The 22,097-nt window shown below is 28.4% G+C and overlaps 1 protein-coding gene and 1 long non-coding RNA gene across 2 annotated transcripts in view; one reads left to right on the plus strand and one right to left on the minus strand.

Annotated features, from left to right (window-relative positions):
* The window catches only part of LOC122269450 (uncharacterized), a 26,620-nt gene continuing 4,523 nt past the window's right edge, over positions 1 to 22,097 (plus strand). Inside the window, exon 1 of the long non-coding RNA XR_015431376.1 lies at positions 1 to 196. This is a non-coding gene — a long non-coding RNA (uncharacterized LOC122269450). The remainder of the gene's footprint in view (positions 197 to 22,097) is intronic.
* The window catches only part of LOC122269449 (uncharacterized), a 20,398-nt gene continuing 17,729 nt past the window's right edge, over positions 19,429 to 22,097 (minus strand). Inside the window, exon 4 of the mRNA XM_043042651.3 lies at positions 19,429 to 21,207. Within this exon, the coding sequence (XP_042898585.1) occupies positions 20,318 to 21,207 (890 nt within the window). The 3' untranslated portion in view covers positions 19,429 to 20,317. The remainder of the gene's footprint in view (positions 21,208 to 22,097) is intronic.

The raw sequence follows: 22,097 nt of genomic DNA on the forward strand, positions 1-22,097 counted from the left end.
TGATGAAAATGGCTTATAGCATCGAAACAGCTGAGTGTATTTTAATTTATATTCATTTGCGTTCATTTCGTTGTTTTCTGCATTGCTCATTATAATACAAAGGTAACAATTCCTTATTTTATAATAATGCATGTTTGAGAATAAGGCATGTTTCGATATAGTGAACAGATGCGTTATTATACAGCTTTGAATTAAGGTAAGAAAAGGTTTTCAAAATTTCTGTTAGTGGAGATAAGAATTTTGCAAATAGCATCTCTATTTCCTTCACAAATAATAAATTTTAATCTATGAAGTGTTTTATTGAAGAATTACAATAATTATGATACCCGGAGTTTTATGAAAGCAAGCAATAACTGAATTATTAATTTTAAAATAATTTTGAATCCGAAGCTTTTCAACAATATTTTGCAAATAAAAAAAATTATCACTTTTCTTATTAATTTTAAAAAAATATATGAAATTTAATACTGGAAAAAAATGTACTCTTTATGAATTCCATCAAACAATTAAAGATTATTTTAATACTATTATTGAATTCTTTTTGTTTATGTGTCTATTTTTCCATATCAAATTATCTGTTAAGAAATAAATATTATCATAATCTCAGTCTATTACCTGTATCATTTTGATCTTTATAATCCTTAGCTCACTATTGTCTTAAACTTTTCAGAGTTGAAGAAGATTTTATAATTTTTTTAAGCGAAACTATCTTCTAATAAACTTAATCTTATATATGTAATTTTCCTAATAATTTCTAATTTTATATTTGTGATTTTCCTAGTTGTGTAAAGTCTGTTGTTATTTTTCAACAGAAATTTCAATTGAAGACTACGGGGAAAAAATCTATGACCCGTCTAATCTATTGCCAATTACCTGAATCAGTTTTTATGCCTATAAAAGCTGATTCGGTGAAGAAGAAAAAAATTCTAGAGTATGGTATCTTTACTGTGTAATAACTGTCGGGGAGATACGATTTTCCATGTTATTTATTTGTCAAAACTTACTAGTTTAAAATTGCAACAGATGCAATCAGTGTAATTTTTGTAAAAAAAAAATTAACATAAACCGTTTCACCCTATTGGTTTGCAATTATTTTTTAATGGTGCATTAAAAGGTTGTTTTATGAGAAGGGATAAAACTTTATACAACAATTAAGTTTATAATTTTCGTTTTCAAATGGGCATTTTATAATATGTGAATTTAAAATAAATTTGTATCATTCTAGTTTAAATTATTGTTCTCCCTTTAAATGTATGCATGCTTTAAAAGATAGCGTTTTGATCAATTTTTTTCATTTTAATTTTTCTAAAAATACATTTTAATCTTTCCAATATTTTAGTGTATTCACATTTGTAGAAATCTTCACTCAATGAAATGCATACTCAAGGGTTTCTCACTAACTGATAGCTAAAAGGAGAATTTTATTTTACATTTTAAAGAAATATAAAAAATAAGAAATAATATAGTAAAATAATGTTTTTTATCTCATTTTATTCTTCCTTTCCAGCAATATGTACTTTATGAAATATTTTTCACATAGTATAAACAGAAATTCTATTTATAAATTAAAAACGTTTAGCTTGCAAATATGAAACGTTTTTGTAAAAAAGTTTATTTACCGCAAAAACGCAGTAAACTCTGCGTTTACTGTAAAAACATTTTTGTCGGCATTAAAAATAAAAAATTTCTGAAACATTTTTGATTAAATCCTAAGATATCATTCGATTTCACAAGTTTCCAGTTTTATTCTTATATCTTCATTTATTCTAGCTATAATTAATAATTTGTTGCTTTATTTTCATATAAATGACTTTTTAAACACTTCTCGTACAACGAAGCATATATTTCTTTTAGTTATAAATAAACACAAAACTAACTTGCTGTTTTTCGGGATTTAAAACACTTAATTTACAGGTTTTAATTTTTGTAGCATATGCTTGTTCCTGTGCTATTAAACACGTGATAAAATGATATGCTTTAAATTATACAGCGAGCAAAATTAAAACTGAACCACCATGAATGACTTTTGATCTAATGATCGGATTTTCACGTTCTCCATGTAACACAAATAAGGGGTAGATTCCACTAAAAAATCTTCCACGATGGCTGGTTTACACCAATGCTTGATACAAAACTTCTAAATAAGTTCAAAATTACAAGGCTACGGAGTTGAACATTGATGGTCGTAAACTCAGAATCAGCATAGGTTATAAAATAATTTTCTCAGTGCAATAATAGTGCTACAATTGACTAAAACAGTCGATATGTATTGTCAGTGCTGTCTATAAGTTTGAAATATAGGTCGAAACAATTATGTCGACTACTCCTTTATTTGTTTTCTCATACGTCTAAATTTTAGTTAAAGTCGCAAACTTTCCTCTTAAATGGATGTAACAAAATACAATATAACATGCATTATCTACTCCCCTTGTGTTTCAAAATAACATTGCCAGCAAATATATAAAAAGTTTGATTAACTTCACACCACAGTTAATTTTCTTCTTGCAAAACTAATTTTAATACAACTTTGTCAAGATTAAAACAATCAGAATTTAATTTTTATAACGAATATTATAAACAAATTATACTCTTATCTTAATTATCTAAAATTTATTTTACAAATAGTGCTAGAAAACATTAAACCACTATACCCGAATCCTTTCTTTCTAAATACAAAATTACGTTTTGTCTTGCGCAATATTCAAAACCTTAATCAATAAGATGAAAAGTGTCAAAGTTCATTAATAAGATTCAATGAGATTTTCAATTAAGCATACCCGTATTAATAATTTCTAAGCAAGATGATTAAAGGTTAATGAAAATTTCAGATAATACTTTCGCAGTAAGAGAATTATTAAATTAACTAGTTTTTGACTGGACAACATAGTTGATTTGCTCCGGGCGAAATATTATGCAATGTTGAATGATTAAATTAATTTATGTTTACATAAAAATATATGAAGTTTTTAGAATGATTTAGAATAATCCATTGATAGAAAAGACTCAAACAAGAGGCTCTTTTTTAGTTAAAATCAATAAAAAGAAGTAAAGTGACAATTCTGAGCTTTTATAAGACAAGATTAGCAAGATAAGATAGTTGAATAAATTATCCCAAGAAACTGAAGTGGTAAGATATAATCTGATTAAAAACATTAATCGTTTCAAAAATGTACGAAAAGGAATAACAGTCGACATATTTCAAGCACTTCATATTTCTTTGTGCCCTGGAATCTTGTTTTATTTATATGATAATTGATTCCCTTGTTAACTACATTAGTTCCTTACCACCTCTCCATAGCGCTTGGAAATGCATTTTACCTTGATTTCCCCCCCCCCGGCCACTCTAGTTTTTCTGGTTTTGTTTGTCATCTTTTTTTCCACAAAGGGCTGATCATCAGACACGGTTCCAAGTAAAACACCGAGGTCAAGCAGGCACTGGCTGCGGTCAGTGTGCGGGTGGGTGACCACTTTGATATGTCTATGAAGAGACCGAGGTTGTGTGGTATCCGTTTTCGTTGAACTGTTACTGTTCTACCTTTAAGTACTCAACTTTGGGCCGGGATAGCCTGGTCGGTAGGGCGCTGGGCCCATATCCAAGAGGTCGTGGGTTCGATCCTCGCCGGCCGAAGACTCTCCGTGTAGTAAATGGTGACTGATGCACGTTAAATCTGTCGAGTCTCAAAGTCCTCCTTGTTCCCACAACAAATCAATACCTCTGGGGGTACTGATCCAGGAGTTTCCTTGTCTTCTGGATTGGTTCAAAATTACAAGGCTACGGAGTTGAGCGTAAGTAGTCGTAAACCCATGAAATTAGGTCGGCTGTTCAACGACGGTTATAAAATAAAAAAGTACTCAACTTTGCTGATAGGTCATTTGGCAACCATCCCTTAAGCTCGAAATTGTGATCTTCGGAACATCTCAGGGATGTTTCCCAGTTCCGCTTGTGCTATCTGTCCATCGACTTGACAAAGGCTTAAAAACCTAACTTTGTAAAGAGCCTACAAGCTCGCATATGTATATAATATTATAAATAAAAAATTATAAATAAGTAGATGCATCCAAAATTGCAGTAAGATTCGAATCCGCTACCTCCATACATCCATTTACGATATTGGAACAGCTTGATGCGTAATATTTAAGTACCTGATTTAAATCAGCCTTGTACAGACATTTGTATATTTACCAATATGTGTTCTTTTAGGTTGTCAAAAATGGTCAATGCTAACTTATAGTTTGCATCGAAACAAAAAAAACTAACCGTTCAAAAAGCAAAGTTAACAACTGTTTACAAAATTAAATAGATATTATCAAACTAAAAATTTTGTGTTATTTCAAAATTTGCTAGCACTATTAAAATTACAAGCTCATTTGATAAAATTACCAATTATTACCTCATTCACTGCCAAATAGCATGGTAATAAAACTATAATTTAATTTTAATTTTGCCATAAACTCATTACTAATGGGCTTATTGAACTCATTACTAATGCGCTCGAAACTGCCATGCTTTCCGCTGTTCCCATTGATCTAGAAACACGTTAAATTTTACCATATTCTGGTTTTGACCATACCTTTTTTTCTCTGTGAATAGGACAATTTATTTACTTAATTGTAATCTATGAAAAAAATTTAATGAATAAAAAAATTTGCAGGAAGTTTATTTTGAATGCAAAATTATTAAAGCTAAAAAATAATCGCTTGGTAAGAAAATGGCATAATTAACAAGTTTTTCTAGTTGATTAACAAGATAGTTGATTTTGCACAGGGTTAAATATTATTTAAAGGTAAATTAATTCCAAACTTTCAAAATAGGATATATAATTTTAAAAATTATTTTTATGTATCAAATTGATGAAAGATGCAATCAATAAAAGTCAATAAAACTAGTCAATAAAAGTCAATAAAAAGTCAATAAAACTATGCAAAATACAACAATTCAAAATTTTTAAACTTTAAACTAACATAGTCATATACAATTTACACAATAAGTCTATTACTGAAATGACTATTTTTTAATTGGGTAATATAATTTATGCTGATTTGGATAAAATATTAAATATAAATTTTTAAATTAATTCTATTCTTGCAAAAACGATCACTATTTTCAAAATTATATTTAAAAACTTAATTGATGGAAAGAATTCAAATAAGATGCTATTTTTAGTTTTAGGTCAATAAAAATAATGAAATTGTAGCAATTTAAACACTTTAATGAGAGACTGGAAATGTATTTGAAATCAGGAAAACGTTCTCATTTTTATTACTATAAATGTAATCCTACATTTTCTTTGCCAAAAAAAAGCCATTAGTAACGTAACTGTCGTCTTAATTTTCAGCAATTAAGCGCACTCGAGCATATTTTCATTTATTTTTAAGGTCTCAACTACAGCTAATACTTTATAAATTCGGAATAATTATTTTTTATGCCTGGCACAACTTATTCTTCAATAATCATTAACTACTTCTAAGTTAAGTAATTGTCTCATAAATATTAAGACAAATTTTTAATTTTGTAGCTTTCAAATTTTAAGATTTTCTTGAAACTTTTCTGTAAACTTCCAAGTGACAGGCACTGATATATAAAGTTATGAGAATGTGAAAAAATGAAATAATTTTTAATATTTTGTATAAACACAATATTTTTTTAATTTCTTTTCCTTTTAACATTGATTTTCAGAACAATAATGCATAAAATGTTACACTACAGCGTCTGTAAATGAAAAATTCAAAATGGGTTAAATTATGTATGCATTTATTCTTTGAAATAAAATACGTCAAACAAGACATTGGCAATTTACTGTTTTTCTAAGATATTTTGGTTAAACTTGAATTTAAGAAATGAATGAATGTTTGAATATATTAAACTTTCCAAAATACGCGTGTATGTAAAATATATACTGTGAAATAGTTTGTTTTGTATTTTTAATCATCATAACCCTTTTTTTAATCATGAAAACCTGTCCAGAGATATTTCAATATATCCTTAGATACCCTCTATCTAATTTGAAGTTACTTTAATATTTACAAATATCTATAGTTCAGTCGAAATATCATGCATCTAATTTATTTTATTTCTAAAACATTTCAGAAAATATTAGGTCTTTAGACATGGCTATTATGATTTACTAGGGGGCTAAAACCCCTCTTCACTACCGATCACCAATCCCGAGGATTTCTTCGCAATAATTGCTGCTTCTTTGCATAAACAGTTTTTCCTCTGAAATTTGAAATTGTTCTCTTTAAATATATGTACTAAAAAGAATTCTGTTCGCTTACACTTGTGCTCCCACTTCCCATGTCCAAATATTTCCACCTAATTGATTTTTATTACACTACACAAGCACTTAGGTGTAATTCCTGTTAGAATTGGGTGTTGATAAACTATAAAATTTCATGGTATTTCAAGTTAATACCGTTCATGCATAATTTAAAGGATATAGTTAAATCTGAACTCCTATAATTGAGAAAGCTGACACCAAGCTCAACTCTATTCATGAATTATCTTTGCCAAATTTAGCATAAATTTTTCAATTATCAACTAATCGATATTTTTTGTTTATGATAAGATGGAAGTTTAATTTCTCCTTGACGACACTGAACATTCACATAAAGACCTTCTTATGAGAATATAAGTCTCTTTATTATACAACTAAAAACAGAAACACCTTTTTTATAATAATTTACTTCATAAATCTGTCAATTGCATTAAATCATTTTGTAATAATTTATTGTAATTCGCTTCAGTTATGTTTGAATTCATATTAATATTCTCTCTGTGTTGGAAGTTTATTTGATAAACAAACTAATTTTATTTTTTAAAATATTATGTACATGCATCCTTAATTAATGATTCTTGCTTCATATTGTATCGTAAAAAAATTTACTGATTCTCATTTGTATCATATCTTAATGTTATTATAAATTTTAGTGTTGTTTAATAAGAAAAATTATGGCGGCTACTTTACACCAAGTAGTGCAAAAGAACATTCTTGGTGTAATGAAACACAGATATGTAAGATGTATGGCGACTACATCACTTAGGTGTAAAATAGTTGCATTTATTTTTAGTGTTAATATACTTAAAAAATTTTTTGCAGTGTACGTCATAAGTACTTGGGAAACCTTTTCAGTGGTTAAACATAATATTTTTTATTGGAAATATTCTATTTCAGACCTAAAGATATGTGGCCTATGAGGCTACTTGATGTAAAATCTTTAATTTGTAGCGAGCTTGGTAATTCCATTTTCAGATTTATTAATTAGTTGAAAGCAAATTACCCCTTATAAAAAATTTAATCATTTTATTGTTATGATGTTTTAAATAACCCAGAAAATTTTATTATAAATATTATTGCTTTAAAGAAAATAATTTTTTTATTTACTTAATTTTATCTTATTTTTATAATTGTACGTAATTTTATCGGACTGTCATCAATTACCTGGTGTAAAATCATAAAAAAGATCGACTGTTTTTTATTTTCTTCTTAACTAACACTGGTTCACTGTGTCTGTTTTATAAATTGCGCCCAATGTCCCATGTATTTTATTCAAGAAGGAAATGTTCTTCGTATACACTATTAATATATAAGTTTCGCATATTTTTACATTTTCGTATATTTGTTTTATGTATGTTATCTTTTCACTTCATTTTGCCAAAAGTTACAAAAATAACAATAATTTTTAGGGATAATATTTTGCTTTTGGCAACAAAAAGCAGCAAATACCTTTGAGTAAAGAATATAAAGCAAACAATAAAAAATAAATAAAAAATATTCTTAAGCTAAATGTGCCCCTTTTTCCCCTGCAGTTTTTAATTTGAAAGTCATTATCATATTTTTTAAGATATCCAATGCTTAAATTTAGCATAAAGATAAAATAGTTATCCAATATTTTTTTACCACCTCATTTTTTGAAGGGAAAAAAATATAATTATTATATTTATATTTCTTCTATTTATTATATTAAGAGTAATAATAGCGTGAAATAAAATGGTTGGTGCAGGCACAATAAAAAAAATTCAACCTATAAATAAAATTCAACCTTTAAATTGACATTAACTGCGAGCAAGTAAGACCTCATACGTTTGAATTGTTAAAGTAGGAATCTTTTCTATTAATTTTATTTTGATTCAGATATGATAAAAATAAGTATTCTGAGAAGCATTTATTAGGAAACGTTTATGTTACCTATATGGCTTCTGTTCCTTTCTCATTTAATATTTTTCCTTTTTTTTATCTTTTTTTTCTAATATAAGGCTTCATTAGGATCATTCTTTGATCATTTCTTTCATTTGGATTATGTCAACACTTATAATAAACCTATTGCTGAATTTTCAAACGCACATTCTCCAATTTATTGTTTTTCCGCAATTCTATGCTTTTGTATTTCAATTCTGAAAGATACCATTATAAATACTCTTTTCTGACTAAGGCTGTAATATAGAAGGTATTCTGTAAAGACCTCTCTTAGCTTGCTTTCTTAGAATCCTCATCAAAAATCAAACCAAAAGAAGTATGCATATTGAAAATCGCAAATAAATATTTATTAGGAAAAAAACGCTATCTGAATCTGTTAAATCATAGTACAGGGAGACGTATGTAATAAACTTCATAGCAGATTTAATTGCATGGAAAAGCTAAAAGCTTTCTCTGTTTCTTCCCGCAATCAAACCTGTTTTACTATTTATTATGTTCGCCTTCTTATGCAGTAATTTGTCAGATTTCAATATCGCTTTTTCTCACAGCTCAAATATTAATTTGCAGAACTCAAGATTTGCATATCTAGATGTCTGATCAGTATTCAAACAATGCATATTAAGAACGGTCTTCAATGAACTTTCCGTATATACAGTGATTCGTAATCACTGTATTTAATATACATACTTTGAGAAATGAAGACAAATGAATTATAGATTTCAAGCATTTTTTAGAGAAAAATATTAACGTTATCAAGATCAGATAAATCATTATCGAGGTCAATCCCGCCAAAGGAAATACTGTGATGAAAGTGATAGGAATTTCAAATAGCTCTTCGCTTCCTTTAGTTTCATGCATTCATTGAACTTCTTTGAACGATTCAAATCCTTCCTGACTGTGATTGACCTTGAAGACAAATCGTCAGATATTGATAAAATTACTGTTCCTCTTTTTTACTCAAATACTAATTGTCTGCCACTAGTGTATATATTTATTGTTACTTTAGAACAGGAAAAGCATTTCAGTTATCAAATACATAAATTGATCAAATTTATTTTATTTTATAACCGTTGTTGAACAGCGGACACAATTTTTGGTAATTTTGATCCCCACCAGTAACACCTTGTAATTTTGAACCCAATCCAGAAGACAAGGAAACTCCTGGATCAAGTATTGGGAGTCATTTTGCCTTCGTGGAGGACTTTTTAGTGAAACTAATTCGCATTTGCGTTACATGGAGAGGAAGACCTCGAGAATCTCCCAAGGTTAGCCTGACGGCAAAGGGACTCTAACCCGTGATCCGTCTACCGCTGAGGCACGTCAGCACTGTGGTCGGTGCAAACCGGATGCGGAATTCGTATCGACTGGGATTTGAACCCGGTTCGCCTCATTGAAAGACGAACACTCTATCCCCTGAGCCATCGCTGCTCAAAATGATCAACTGAAAAATTTCATAATTTTTTCTTAAAATTTGAAAGCAAAAATAACATCTTTTTAACACTTACCAAACCAACTGTGTCACATGCAAGCGCACTAAAATTTATATTATGTTTTGGGCGTTTTGCATAGAATTTAAAATAACTTGTCTTTCAGAAATAATGTAAAAAAAGTTAAACGTTAAAAAAAAAAAATTATGGAAAGTTTTTATTTCAATTACTTACGTTCATGAGAGGAAAGAATTTTGTTTTTCGCTAGTGTGTGGCCTTTTTTTATGATAATGAGAATATTAAATAGCCACATAAAACTGCAATGCATTGTTTTCTATGAGAAAGGAGTTTTTTTTCCTAAAATTTACGTTTTCTAAATTGAAAATCATTATTGTATTTAATGTTATCTAAATTTCTGTGTGAAAATAATCAAACCATTTTGTGCACATTTCTCTACATTTCTTTTTTCTATGCTTATTCGTTTCCAAATCAGAAGAAGAAAATATGTTGTATCTTAATTTTTAAAGGCAGTATACATTTAAGAATAGTAACAGCAGTGAGTCTAATCTATCTGAGTTTAGGTTAACTATTCAAATGGAGTATTTGTAAAATAAAATAGAAATTACTTAATAACTTAATAATTCAAGTAACCACAATAAATCCAAAAAATATATAACCGCGTTATTACAATCCCAGGTTACTCATTTGTCAATTTATATATATATATATATATATATATATATATATATATATATATATATATATATATATATATATATACATATATATATGTTATATGTGCTATATTGTGAGTAAACAAACTACTTTTACAATAGCTTAAATTGCCTTTCGTAGAACTATACGCAATTAATAATGAGCGAGCATGAGAAAATTAATTAAATTTTGTTAGTATTGGATTAGCAATTTGTGATAATAAACAGTGATAAAAACATTTCCCTAGAATTTTTATAAGTCCCATTCATGAGAAAAATTATTTCTCATTTGTTTCAATCTACGTTTCTTTAAGTAAATTTATTTTTTAAGTACAGATGATTATTTTTCAAATATATGTAATCGTCTATTTCGTTACAATTAACATATTGAAACGTTCTTTTCTACTGTAATTTAAAATTTTGATGTTTTAGAGAAAAAAAATCAATGTAAGAGGGGAAAAAAACAGTTATGAATGAAAAACAATGATGGGGATTTGTGAATGGAGCGAGAAGGGGGGGGGAGCATCCCTGTTTGTTTATTTATTACTTTTATAAAAGCGTCTGTAAACCCCCATAAATATTTAAGTTAGGCTTATAAAATTTTATGCAATTATTATATATAACGACCAAGATAATATATATAAATTAAAAGTCTATTGCTATATTTTCTGACATGTGCTGACATGTATTGCTGTATTTTCTGACCATGTTATTCAAAAAAAATTTGGTTTCGTTCGTGATTTATTACCGGTTCTTCGAACCTCTGATAGCCTTAAACTTTTTCGACTGGTATGAGAATCGCTTGTACTAAACACATCAAAAGTTATAGAGCAAACCTCTAAGCATTTCTTGAAAAACTTTCAAAAATATCAAAAATGTATTTCCTGTTTTCTCCTAGAAACATTTCTGTTTTGCCGTGCCGCCATCTATAGCTGAAAATGATCATAAATTATGTAAAACAATTACATTTTTTATCATGTTATCATAACACATCTGTAGAAAATAGATAAAATCTATAGGAAATCATATGTTAATCTATAGAAAATCGGATGATTACTTTAAATTTCAGCCTTATTATAATAAATTTATATTTTATTCCAATAAAATATATAGGTATGTGAATATTTTTTTAAAAAATGTTTTTAGGCAGCAAAGAGCAGATAATCATTGGTTTTTTAATGTTTTGTAAGTAATCTGAGCTATGAGTTATTAGTTGACAAGATTAAGTTCGTGAATTCAAGATTAGTTGACAAGATTAAGTGTTTCCATTTAACTTTTTTGTTTACCTATGTAAAAAAAATTAATTTTTAGAGTGACTGTTACGTGAACAATTTAAAAAGTTAAAAATTTTGATTCGTGAAATTCCTTAATAGTTGGTAATTATTTTCATTTGTTTCACACATAACACACATTAAAAAAGTATGATTATAAAATTTTATGGCTTAGTTTTTAGGTAGCATTGAGTGTCAAAATGAGTAGTATACTATACAAACTCGAGTAGTGAGGAAGATGTTTACATTTGTTAACCAGTTCAGATTCAAAAAATAAAAATAAATAAAAATGGATATGGAGCAAAAGATTAAAACTAAAATATTCGTGAATATCATCATCATAGTTGGACAGACAGCCCAATGTGAGCCAATGCTTTCCTCTGAAGATTTCTCCATGATGACTTCCGATTTATCTTTGATCTCCAATTCTTTTGATTAATTGCGAGAAAATCAGACTCCACTGAGTCAGCAAATCTCAACCGCGGCCTTTTCCGCTTTCCTTTTCCAGTGGGTCTAAAAAGCAGTATCTTTATTATTGCGTTGTCCTCACTCATACGAATCACGTGGGCGATCCAATTCATTCTGTTTATTTTTATGTACTTAATTATATCAGGTTATTTACAAATATTCGTGAATATACATGTTGAAAATTTTGCGCTTGAGAAATTTCTCGGGGGAAAAAAATTTGAAGCATTATCTAAGAGTCAAACAAAAAATGATTTTGTACAGTGTACAAACTTTCTGAAACTTTGGATGAATTGAGCATGTCTCTTACCAAAGCTGTATTCAAAAACTCTATCTCCATGATAATGACGCGGCAATTTCTTTTTCTTAAAAGAATATTAATTCAGATTTTTTCAAACTTCGTAATTGGTGATGAAAAAAATGGCTACATGTGGCGTAGAGAAAGGATCTTTACCTTTGACAACACTTCGCATGCTGATAAATTCATTTAACTGAATCGATTCTTTCAATCAGTTCATCCGAATGATCTGTTTAATGAATCAATTCATCGATTCTTTTTTTTTTACCAAAAAATTTTTAAGAAAGATCCATGGCAGTTGATTTTTTACTACATATACTTTGTGAGTGGATGGGATACTCGGGGTAGCAGTAAACCCCTGATTTTTTTAATAAAACTGCTTTTTTTTTAAATTTTTTTTTTATTTAACGAACTTTTCTAAAAATTTTCTTATTTGTTTTCATAGTAAAAAAATGCTCTTAAGAAATAATATCACCTTTTATAATACATGAAATTTTAATTTAAATAAAGCGAAATTAATTTTAGGGATAGCTTTAAAATACGTCTCAAAACCAAAATGAAACCCTCAACAGAAATAAACAACTATGGAAAAAGTCAGTCAATTTCAGCTGTAAAAAATAGGAAACTGAAGATCAGTTCATCACAGCACAATCAATGGTTAAGGTACTCAACCATTCTAATAAACTGATTCAACTATCCAACTAAGTTATTTTAATCGATCCAATATCAGCAGGGCTAATGGTAACTTTCTCTCGCCCCAAAATATTTAAATTCTCTATTAAAAAAATGGACATATTTCGAGACATTTTCGCTGTGTCACGATCGGTCAATCCACATGTATTGCATTTTAAATTCTCTTCATTTTCTTCATTTTTCGCATTCTGTTTTACTATGCAGAACTTAAATACGCACACCTCTGGAGTGCGTAAACATTTCCATTTAATATATTCGGCAACTTTCATACGCACATGCTATTGTGCAGTGCAGTAAGTTTAAGTATTAACTCTGAATAAGCTTATACAGTAAAAAAACTTTATAAAGAACAAAAAGAAAAATATATTATTCTTCCAAACTAACTTTATGAATCGATTTACAAAAATAGAGTTGATTAAAATATTTATTCGTTCGCTTTTCGCACAACACTTCTTTATCCAATAACGTGTGGAGAGTCATAGGAGAAGGAAGTACTTTTGCTTCTGTCTTTATCTTCGAAAAGATGAAAAACTTTTAAGTTAGGAAACTATATGGAACTGAAAACTACGTTGAACATATTTCAAAAGAATCCGTCGTGGAAATTTTATAAGGATATTTGTGACAAATACGAGAAATATTACGAAAAGAGAAAATGTCGAAATGCATTCCTGCACAACTAAGAAAAAGGAGAGAGAGGGGGGATTGTCGAGCCATTGTACCGGTCTTCTCTCCAGGTGGCGTATTCGAGCGTTGCGATCAATAGTGAATTTTTTTAGGTGCTATATTTGTTTTTTTGTTTGTTTGTTTGTTTTCAAATTCTATAAATTATGTACTAAACTTTTACAGAGAGAATCCAACATTTTAACAAATACTTAGCATAAGTATAGCTTTAAAAAACATTTCTCAACTGTTCTCAAGTTTATTTTTTATTTATGATACGTTAGTCAAATTTAACCTTTTGCCGAATTTGACTTCGGAGATTTTTTCTAATAAAAACATCTAATGTCCACTTATAAGGGTAGCTTTGCCTTGATAGGTTCTCTACAAACAAAATTTGGATAAATAAAGTGATTCACTCAAATTTCAGAGCTACATTGAGCTACTCAGTAATAGTAACGTATAGTCAAGTTTTGACTGTTGTTCTGAACTACTACTGAACTATTGGAACTATATTTTTTAGAATGCGGCTTCTCTTGTATATTGAGTGTCAATAATCCAAAACCGGAGAGTAAGAGAAATTACGTTTGCTTACTTGATTTCCTAACCAAGTGCATCTTGATGCGTGAAAATCCGTTCATTAGATCAAAAGTTACTCAAGGAGTTATTCATTATGAACTTGATTAATGATAAAATTTTCTTCAACTATACAAATTATTTATGAAATTTTATTCAATATTTTACGAAAAACGTATGTTTTACTATCTCTTTTCCCAGCAAATGGATTTCTCGCCAAAAGAGTGTAAAATGTTCCTTTTTTTTAACTGACATGCAAAAATATTAATGTTGTTTAAACGCACTAATAGCAGTAGAATTATTATTAATTATTAATTGCTAATTATTTAATATCTATTAATTGCTAATTAATTAATATTAATTAATCGCTAATTAATATTAATTAATTAATATTTATTATTATTATGTATTATTTATTAATTCAAATATAATAAACAATAGCAGATAATCAATGAAATAAAACAATGTTGTTGCAAATTTTATTTATAATATATCTTCACAATTTGCGATACATTTGTAATCAAGTAATGTAATAAAAAGTAGTACTTGAATCCCTTGGAAATTTTTTTAATAAAATGCAAATATAACTAACTACCTCTTAATGTTATTAGAGAATAAAATCAATTATCTTATATTAAAAAATCTGTTGAAAGAAAAGTGTATGTTTTCTATTGGGCAATGAAAAGTTACACAATTTAATCAGGTAAGGAATATCAGAAATAATATTTGGAATTAAAACTAAACAATGATAAATGCGAAAACTATGAGCAATAAACTGACAAAATGATAAATAGATGCAAATAAACAGACTGTGTGTTCTAGAAACTGTAATTGTTTTAAGATCTATATTAATTAGTACATAATAACATGTACTTTAAATATCTGTATAATCTATTTGTTTTAATACATGCAACTAATGTTTTTTATTGCATACAATATTACAAAATTGAAGAGAGTTCTAACAGCGTTTAAAAGTTTTGGCAATTTCGTGCGAAATTTTTTCCTACGCACAATACATTTCCTCTAGTTTGGAGAAAGCAGTTTGTTATAACGCCCTGGGTACTAAGTAATCTAGGACTTTAGTTTGTTACACAGAAAAACTAACAAGTAAGAAATTTCAAGACTATTATTAAAGATGAATTACGCATTAGTTTCAGAGGACAAGTGCAAAATTGAACTGTAAAATGTGATCTAAGATAATTTGAAGAATGATATAATTGTTTGCAAAACTTGATTTTTCCTTATTTTTAGAAATTTTTACACGATATTTCAGAATATCCAGAAGAAGAATAAATTAATGAAAGAATAATTAATAAAAAGAAAGAAATCAGAATAAATTACATATTTGAAAGTACTAAATTTTGTGTTTCAGATTTTATTATTAAAAAACTTAATTCATAAACTATCGAAACTAATGCTTGCATACTTAACTCATTACATTTTTAAAAATATTTTATTTAAAAACAATTTAAAGTTCAAGATTATTTTACATAAAAATAATTTGAACTTCAAGATTAAAAAAAAAGTATGTGCTTTCGCTATAATTAGTTGAAAGTTTTATACAAAAAGAAATTCTAATTAGATTAATTTTGATTTAAGATGCATACATCTTGCCATTATCTTGAAATGTTTACACATTATTTTTGTACACATTTTGACACAAATTCTTTTTTATTTTGCATTGAAGCAGCTACCTACAAATTACATTCAATATATTTTCCTATTTCTAATCTAATTAATCGAAAAATACGTCCCAATTTCAGTATTTTTGGTCTACTTTATTAGAGCAGTTTGTTGACATTAAAATATGCATTTAGCGTTTGTGATTCTAATGAAAATAGATGTATACACTAATTTTAAAATCATAGTTTTGTTTAGAAAAACGGAGCGGGAAAAACATGAAATTTATGTAATGGTGAATGAAATAAATTTGATGCGTGCATATATTTTTTAATTAAAAAGGAATTTCTATTGCACTTTGGTTTGGAATTGTAACTTCTTCGAAATGCGGGGGGACAAAAAATGCAGATTTTTTGTAAGAAAAATAAATCTAAAATAAGATTTATTTCATTTCTTAGGATTCTATTAAATCCTTAGAAAGAACCTTAAACTGGGTTCCACTTACCAGCAAAACCTAGTGCACTTCCTGGTCCCAGTAATTTGATCAGGATTGCGGTTCAAAGTTTGGGCCTCATAATGGTAATTTTATTTTTTGCGTATTTTGCCATATCTCTGCAACTTTTTAAGCGAATTGAAAAAATTTTACGCACAATTATAAAATTCATTTGTCCAAAGATAATTCCGTGCGAAAAATAAATTTAGTGATATTTAATATTTTTTATTATTTTATTTAATAATTGTCGAATTGTAAGGTATACAATTTTTTTACGTCATTTTAATGTATGTAACTTTACATGGCAAAATACAAAATTTGAGCGAAAACGGTTGAAAAGTTCCTGAGAAAGCAAGTTTTAAATCTACGACGACTTAGAAATTCGATTTCTCAGTGACTCTTCAACCAATTTTTCTCAAATTTTGTATTTTGTCCTGTGAAATTACATATTTTAAAATGTCGTAAAAATTACCTTACAAATCAAAATTTTTTCGACTTATTAAATAATTTAAAAGTAATAAATATTTTCTAAAACTGATTTTTTGCCTGGAATTATCTTTGTAAAACGAATTTTATAATTGTGTACAAATTTTTTTTAATTCGCTTAAAAAAGTTCTTAAGATGTGGCGAAATACCAAAAAAGTACAATTTTCATTAAGGAGTCTAAACTTTGGATCGCTCTCCTGATCAAACTAAGGGAACCATATTGTCCAGATTGCGGCTACCCCTATATTTCAGGTGTTGGAAATCCGAATCTTCCAAAAAAGAACATGTTTATTGGCGGAAAGTTCGTTTTTTAGTCAGATTTCGTAACTTGAGATATCGCCTGTACTAATTAATATTTGAGGTTACCCCCTCGAACCTTTAAGATTGAGTCCTAAAACGTAAAGATCCGATCATTAGATCAACTGGTCCGTTTCTTTCTTTTCTTTTACCGCACTGTACTTTTTTAATCTCAGATTACTTTAAATGCAAGAGAGAGTAAAACGATAAAGTACATTTTCAAGATATTTCTTTTTATTGGTAATGTGGTTAGTAGTAAAATGTTTACAGTTAACAGTTAACTCGTGAAAGTGCTTGAATACCTTTGTAAAAAACCTATCTGAAAACATGAATAAACAATTTAGTTTAAAAATGTCATTATTAACAAACAGAACAGTTTATTGGTATATTGCTTCAAACCCTTCAATTATGAAACTTATTTTACCGAAACAGTTACATTTGACAGTGTACGTTATAATTTGTTTCAGTTTAAATTGTAACAGTAGCAGAATAATTGCATTTTAAATGCTCAATTCCTCGTTATAAATGCATATCTTTCCTCACATATAACATTTTATCTCAGAATCGCATTAAAATTTTTCTTATTTAATTTTAAATTAAATAACGAATTAAATAGTGATGCATATCATTCAGCTCGTTTTAGGAATAGCTTACTCAATTGTAGAAGAAATTTTCGTTAAATTACTATAATAGAGTAAAGAATATATTTGTCCTATTAAAATGTGAAAATGCATTGTAAATATGAAGATAACATTTCAAATATTTCAGTGAACAAATTATAGCGTGCTATCTCAATGCCATAATAAAAAGATTTAAATTCAAAAATGCATAATGTCTGGGAAAGAGAGAATTAATTTAAAGAGCTGCTAACACCGTCCTTGTTATTTACACATACATATTTGTAATGAGTATCACCAATTTTCGACAGATTAGAAGCAGATTTTGATTATCATTTTAAAACCATCTCCAACAAACAGTTTGAGTGCTACGAACCAAATAAAGACTTTTCCATAGTCTTAAGTAAATATATTATAACATCATTGATCAGTTAACCAGCAACTCTATACATTTAAAACTTAGTTTCATTGAATTGTATCACACGTTTTTATTAATTATTCATTTAACACAAGTAAAATCAGCATGAATAATCTCGTGAAGTGTGGGGTGACTTCCTCGTATGCTAAACTAGATCAGTAACTTTACAATAGACTCCAATCTAGTATACTTATACGTATACGTATACTTATGCTTCTAGTATACGTATACTTATGCTTTTTTCTGTACAAAAAATATTAAAATAAAATTAATGTTATGATTTGAGGGCCAATTCATTGGGTGAAAATTGCTATGGTAGTAAAGTTTGACTATTATGGGTTGAATAAGACTATAAATATACTTAACTATTCGTTTTATAACTTGAACATGTGAATTATTTTGCAATGTAATAATGCAAAACCACCAGAAAGGGCAACTAATAATATAAATATTAAAGTTTCATGCTAAATGCCAGCATTAAAAGTAGAATTAAGAGTAAAGAATTTGTAGTTTCCTGTCATTAGTTCTCCAAAACAAATATTAAGAAATGCTTGTGCAAATTCTAATTATTTTTGAGAATTAGAATAATGGTTACGTAAATCTTGGCACTCACGAAATATTTGCTTAAGCTTAAAAAATACAGCTATGGTCATACGCCCCATTCAGTGAGAAATTTATTACATGAGTAAAAAGGAGATATCTACATATGATCTGGAATTATCTGCTTTGTTAGCAATTAATTATTATATAGTAATAGCGCAAAACTTATCTTCAATTTCATTTAATAAAGATTGGTAAATGATGTGCCTTTTTAACCCGAACAGAGCCATTTAAAATTAATAGTGAAAAAATAATGAAATATTCCAAAATAATGAATTCTTGAATAAAGATTATATTAAGCCAATTATCCCAGTCCTTAGAATTGTGAGTGATTAGTAATCCTTGAAATTATCTTTGTGCTGCTCTTCTCAATTATTCTATCCAAAATAAACTATTAAGAATAGATTTCTGTTTGATTCAACAACTAAGCTGACATTTTATCTTTTATCTAACTTTTATATACCCTTAAAATGATTCATATTGACTATGTTTCCTCAAATTTCGTTAAGATTTTTTCCGAATTTAAATGCACAGTGCGCGAAATAAACGGACCACTCTGAATCACTTTTGAATATCATGTATCAGAATTGCTGTCAAATAGTTCCTGAGAAATCAAATTTTAAGTATCCGACTTTTTTGAAATTTAATTTTTCAGGATCTATTCTACCAATTTCATTCAAATTTTGTATTTTGCCATGTAAAATCACATTCTTTAAAATGATGCAAAAAATTACATACCTTACGATTCAGAATGTTTTCGTTCACTCTTAAATAAAATAATAAAAAATAATCTATATTTACTAAAATTAATTTTTTCATGTTCGGATAAGCGAATTTTATAATTGTGTGTAAAAAAAATTTCAATTATCTAAAATAGTTTTCGAGATATATATAAATATGCAAAACGTTAAATTAAATTATGGGGTCCAATATTTTGAGTATTCTCTTGACCAAATTATTGGGACCATATTTCCCAGATTGCGGTCCAAAATCCGAATCCATCGAAAAAACTGCATGTTTAATCAGAGAAAGTACGTTTTCGAGTTTGATTTCGTAGCTTTTGCACTTATTAATTGGCATATTTGAAGTCACCCCTTCGAGTCATTAATATTGAGTCCTACAACGCCAAAATTCAATCGGGAAAAAAAAAAACATTTTTTTCGCACTGCACGTATACAATCCCTATTGTCTTAAACCTTGACCCTGATCAATAACAATAAACGTTAAGGATAGTGATTGCAGAATATATATTCATATGCCTTCGAGCCATCACGAGAACTCCTTGAGACACCAGACTCGCGTTTTGACGGTAACCGTGGTGACGAAAATTAATCACTTGGAATAGGCGTGTGGGGTTAACGTTATGTCGCATTGGTTAAGGTAAAGAGAATCATATATTTTATCTTCAGTTTTTCTACTTTAGAAATGATTTTACAGTTGGAAAGAGTTCTCGTGATAGCTAGACGGCACAGTCACTTAATGTTAGAATTTCTATGAGCCCATATTAACATCTAAGGATTGAGTATTTTTGGAATCATTATCGGATTGGTTTTTTGTCGATTTTCGCCATTTCTGGAAAGATCCGACACCCGAGTCACCACTAACGGACTCTCTACGGGAAAGTTTTGATCCTTGCAGCTCAACAATTTTCTTGATCTTCGGTTTAGAGTACACGATGTCCGAATCATTTGAATCTTGGGAATCAGATTTTTGTTTCTTTTCGTTTCCAGATTCTTGTGAATCGGATTTACACTTCTTCAATAATTTCTCCCCGTCTGAACTTTGCGAATCGGATTTCTGCTGTTTCAACAACACTCTCGGACTTTTGTCAGAATCCAATGAATCTTGTTTCTTGATTGACTGCTCAGAATCGTGAGACTCTTGCGAATCCGTTTTTTTGCTCGAAAACTTCTTGCCTGGAGGTGTGTCTTGTAGCAGTGACAGGACTTGTTGGGGTGGAGAATCTTGTAGAAATGACAATCTAGAAAGTGTGTCATGAGTTCTGGCAGGAGAATCAAGCAGAAGAGACACTTTCGATTCACCTAACTTTGGTGAATCAGACGATTCTTCTGACGTTTGTTTTTTCATAGAATCTATAATTTTGATATCTGGCAATGAAGAAAGCTCGTCGTCGACTGATGTACTACGTTTAAACACTTCTTCGCTTTTATCGGTTGTCTCTTTCATTGAATCTATATCTGAAGCTTCTTCATCTAGCAAACCAAGTAGTTTTTTAATTTTTTCTTTGATAGTTAATTTTTCGTCCTCAAAAAGATAGCTGCTGCCTTGTGATATTATCTCCTCCTCGTCTTCTATCTTTTTCTTCTTACGACGTTTCATTTTTTCACGATTAGTGTAGAGTTCGTTCACCTTTTCAATAGCTGAAATTAATAAAATATACCATCATGAGTGAAAATATGTATTGCAAACAAATTCCAGTTTTTATTATTTATACATTTGAAACATAGTGTTTATTTTATGTAATTGCGAAGGAACAAAAATTAAGAATAATGATTTGCATCAAAATATATATTAATTTTAACCAAAATACAGTATTTAAAGCGGAAGTTTAAACCGTTGGTTTCAAAATTTCTTCTATTTTGGCAAAAAATAAGTTAAAAATTTGTAAGTACGTCAAAATTTAATACTATAGTGCAATTTCAGGGTTTTGTAAAGCTCATGACACATAAAAAGAATTGCTATATTTATGAAAAACCTTTTTCAACTATGTATCTAGTTTTGAAATTTCTTAGCACTAAATGTCAATCGATAAATTAATTTTATTCTTAATTCATAAAAACTTGTGTAAATTTACTACTTCCCCAATCGACCTTTAAAAAAACATATTTAACCTATTTTTTTACTCCCTAATCAATTAGTTTCAACATAAATATAGGTTTATAGAATAAAATTGTTTTCATTTTTATTTCACTAATGGTTTGCTTAAAGAATGGAGAAAACATTTCTGGTAAAATTACCAAACTATATAGTAATAACATTTCTGGTAAAAAAAAACAACATAATTTTGGGTTTTTTTTAGGAATCAAAATGTACGGTATTTAATCCGTTAATTTGGCAATTTTTTCGTTCATATGGTAATGGTTTACCAGAAATTCTAGTCTTCAAAATTATTGTTCTTATAACCACACATTTAGTAAAAAATAGAAAACAGAAAAATAAATGTAACCGAATAAATTATTTTTATACCTTGTTCTAAAGTAACAGGATAAAATAACCAAAATTTAGCACATTTATCAAATTCTATCATGTT

This window comes from Parasteatoda tepidariorum, chromosome 2 (genome assembly GCF_982258835.1).
Source record: "Parasteatoda tepidariorum strain Cologne lab strain chromosome 2, Ptep-v5.0, whole genome shotgun sequence".
NCBI classification, from domain to species: Eukaryota; Metazoa; Arthropoda; class Arachnida; order Araneae; family Theridiidae; genus Parasteatoda; species Parasteatoda tepidariorum.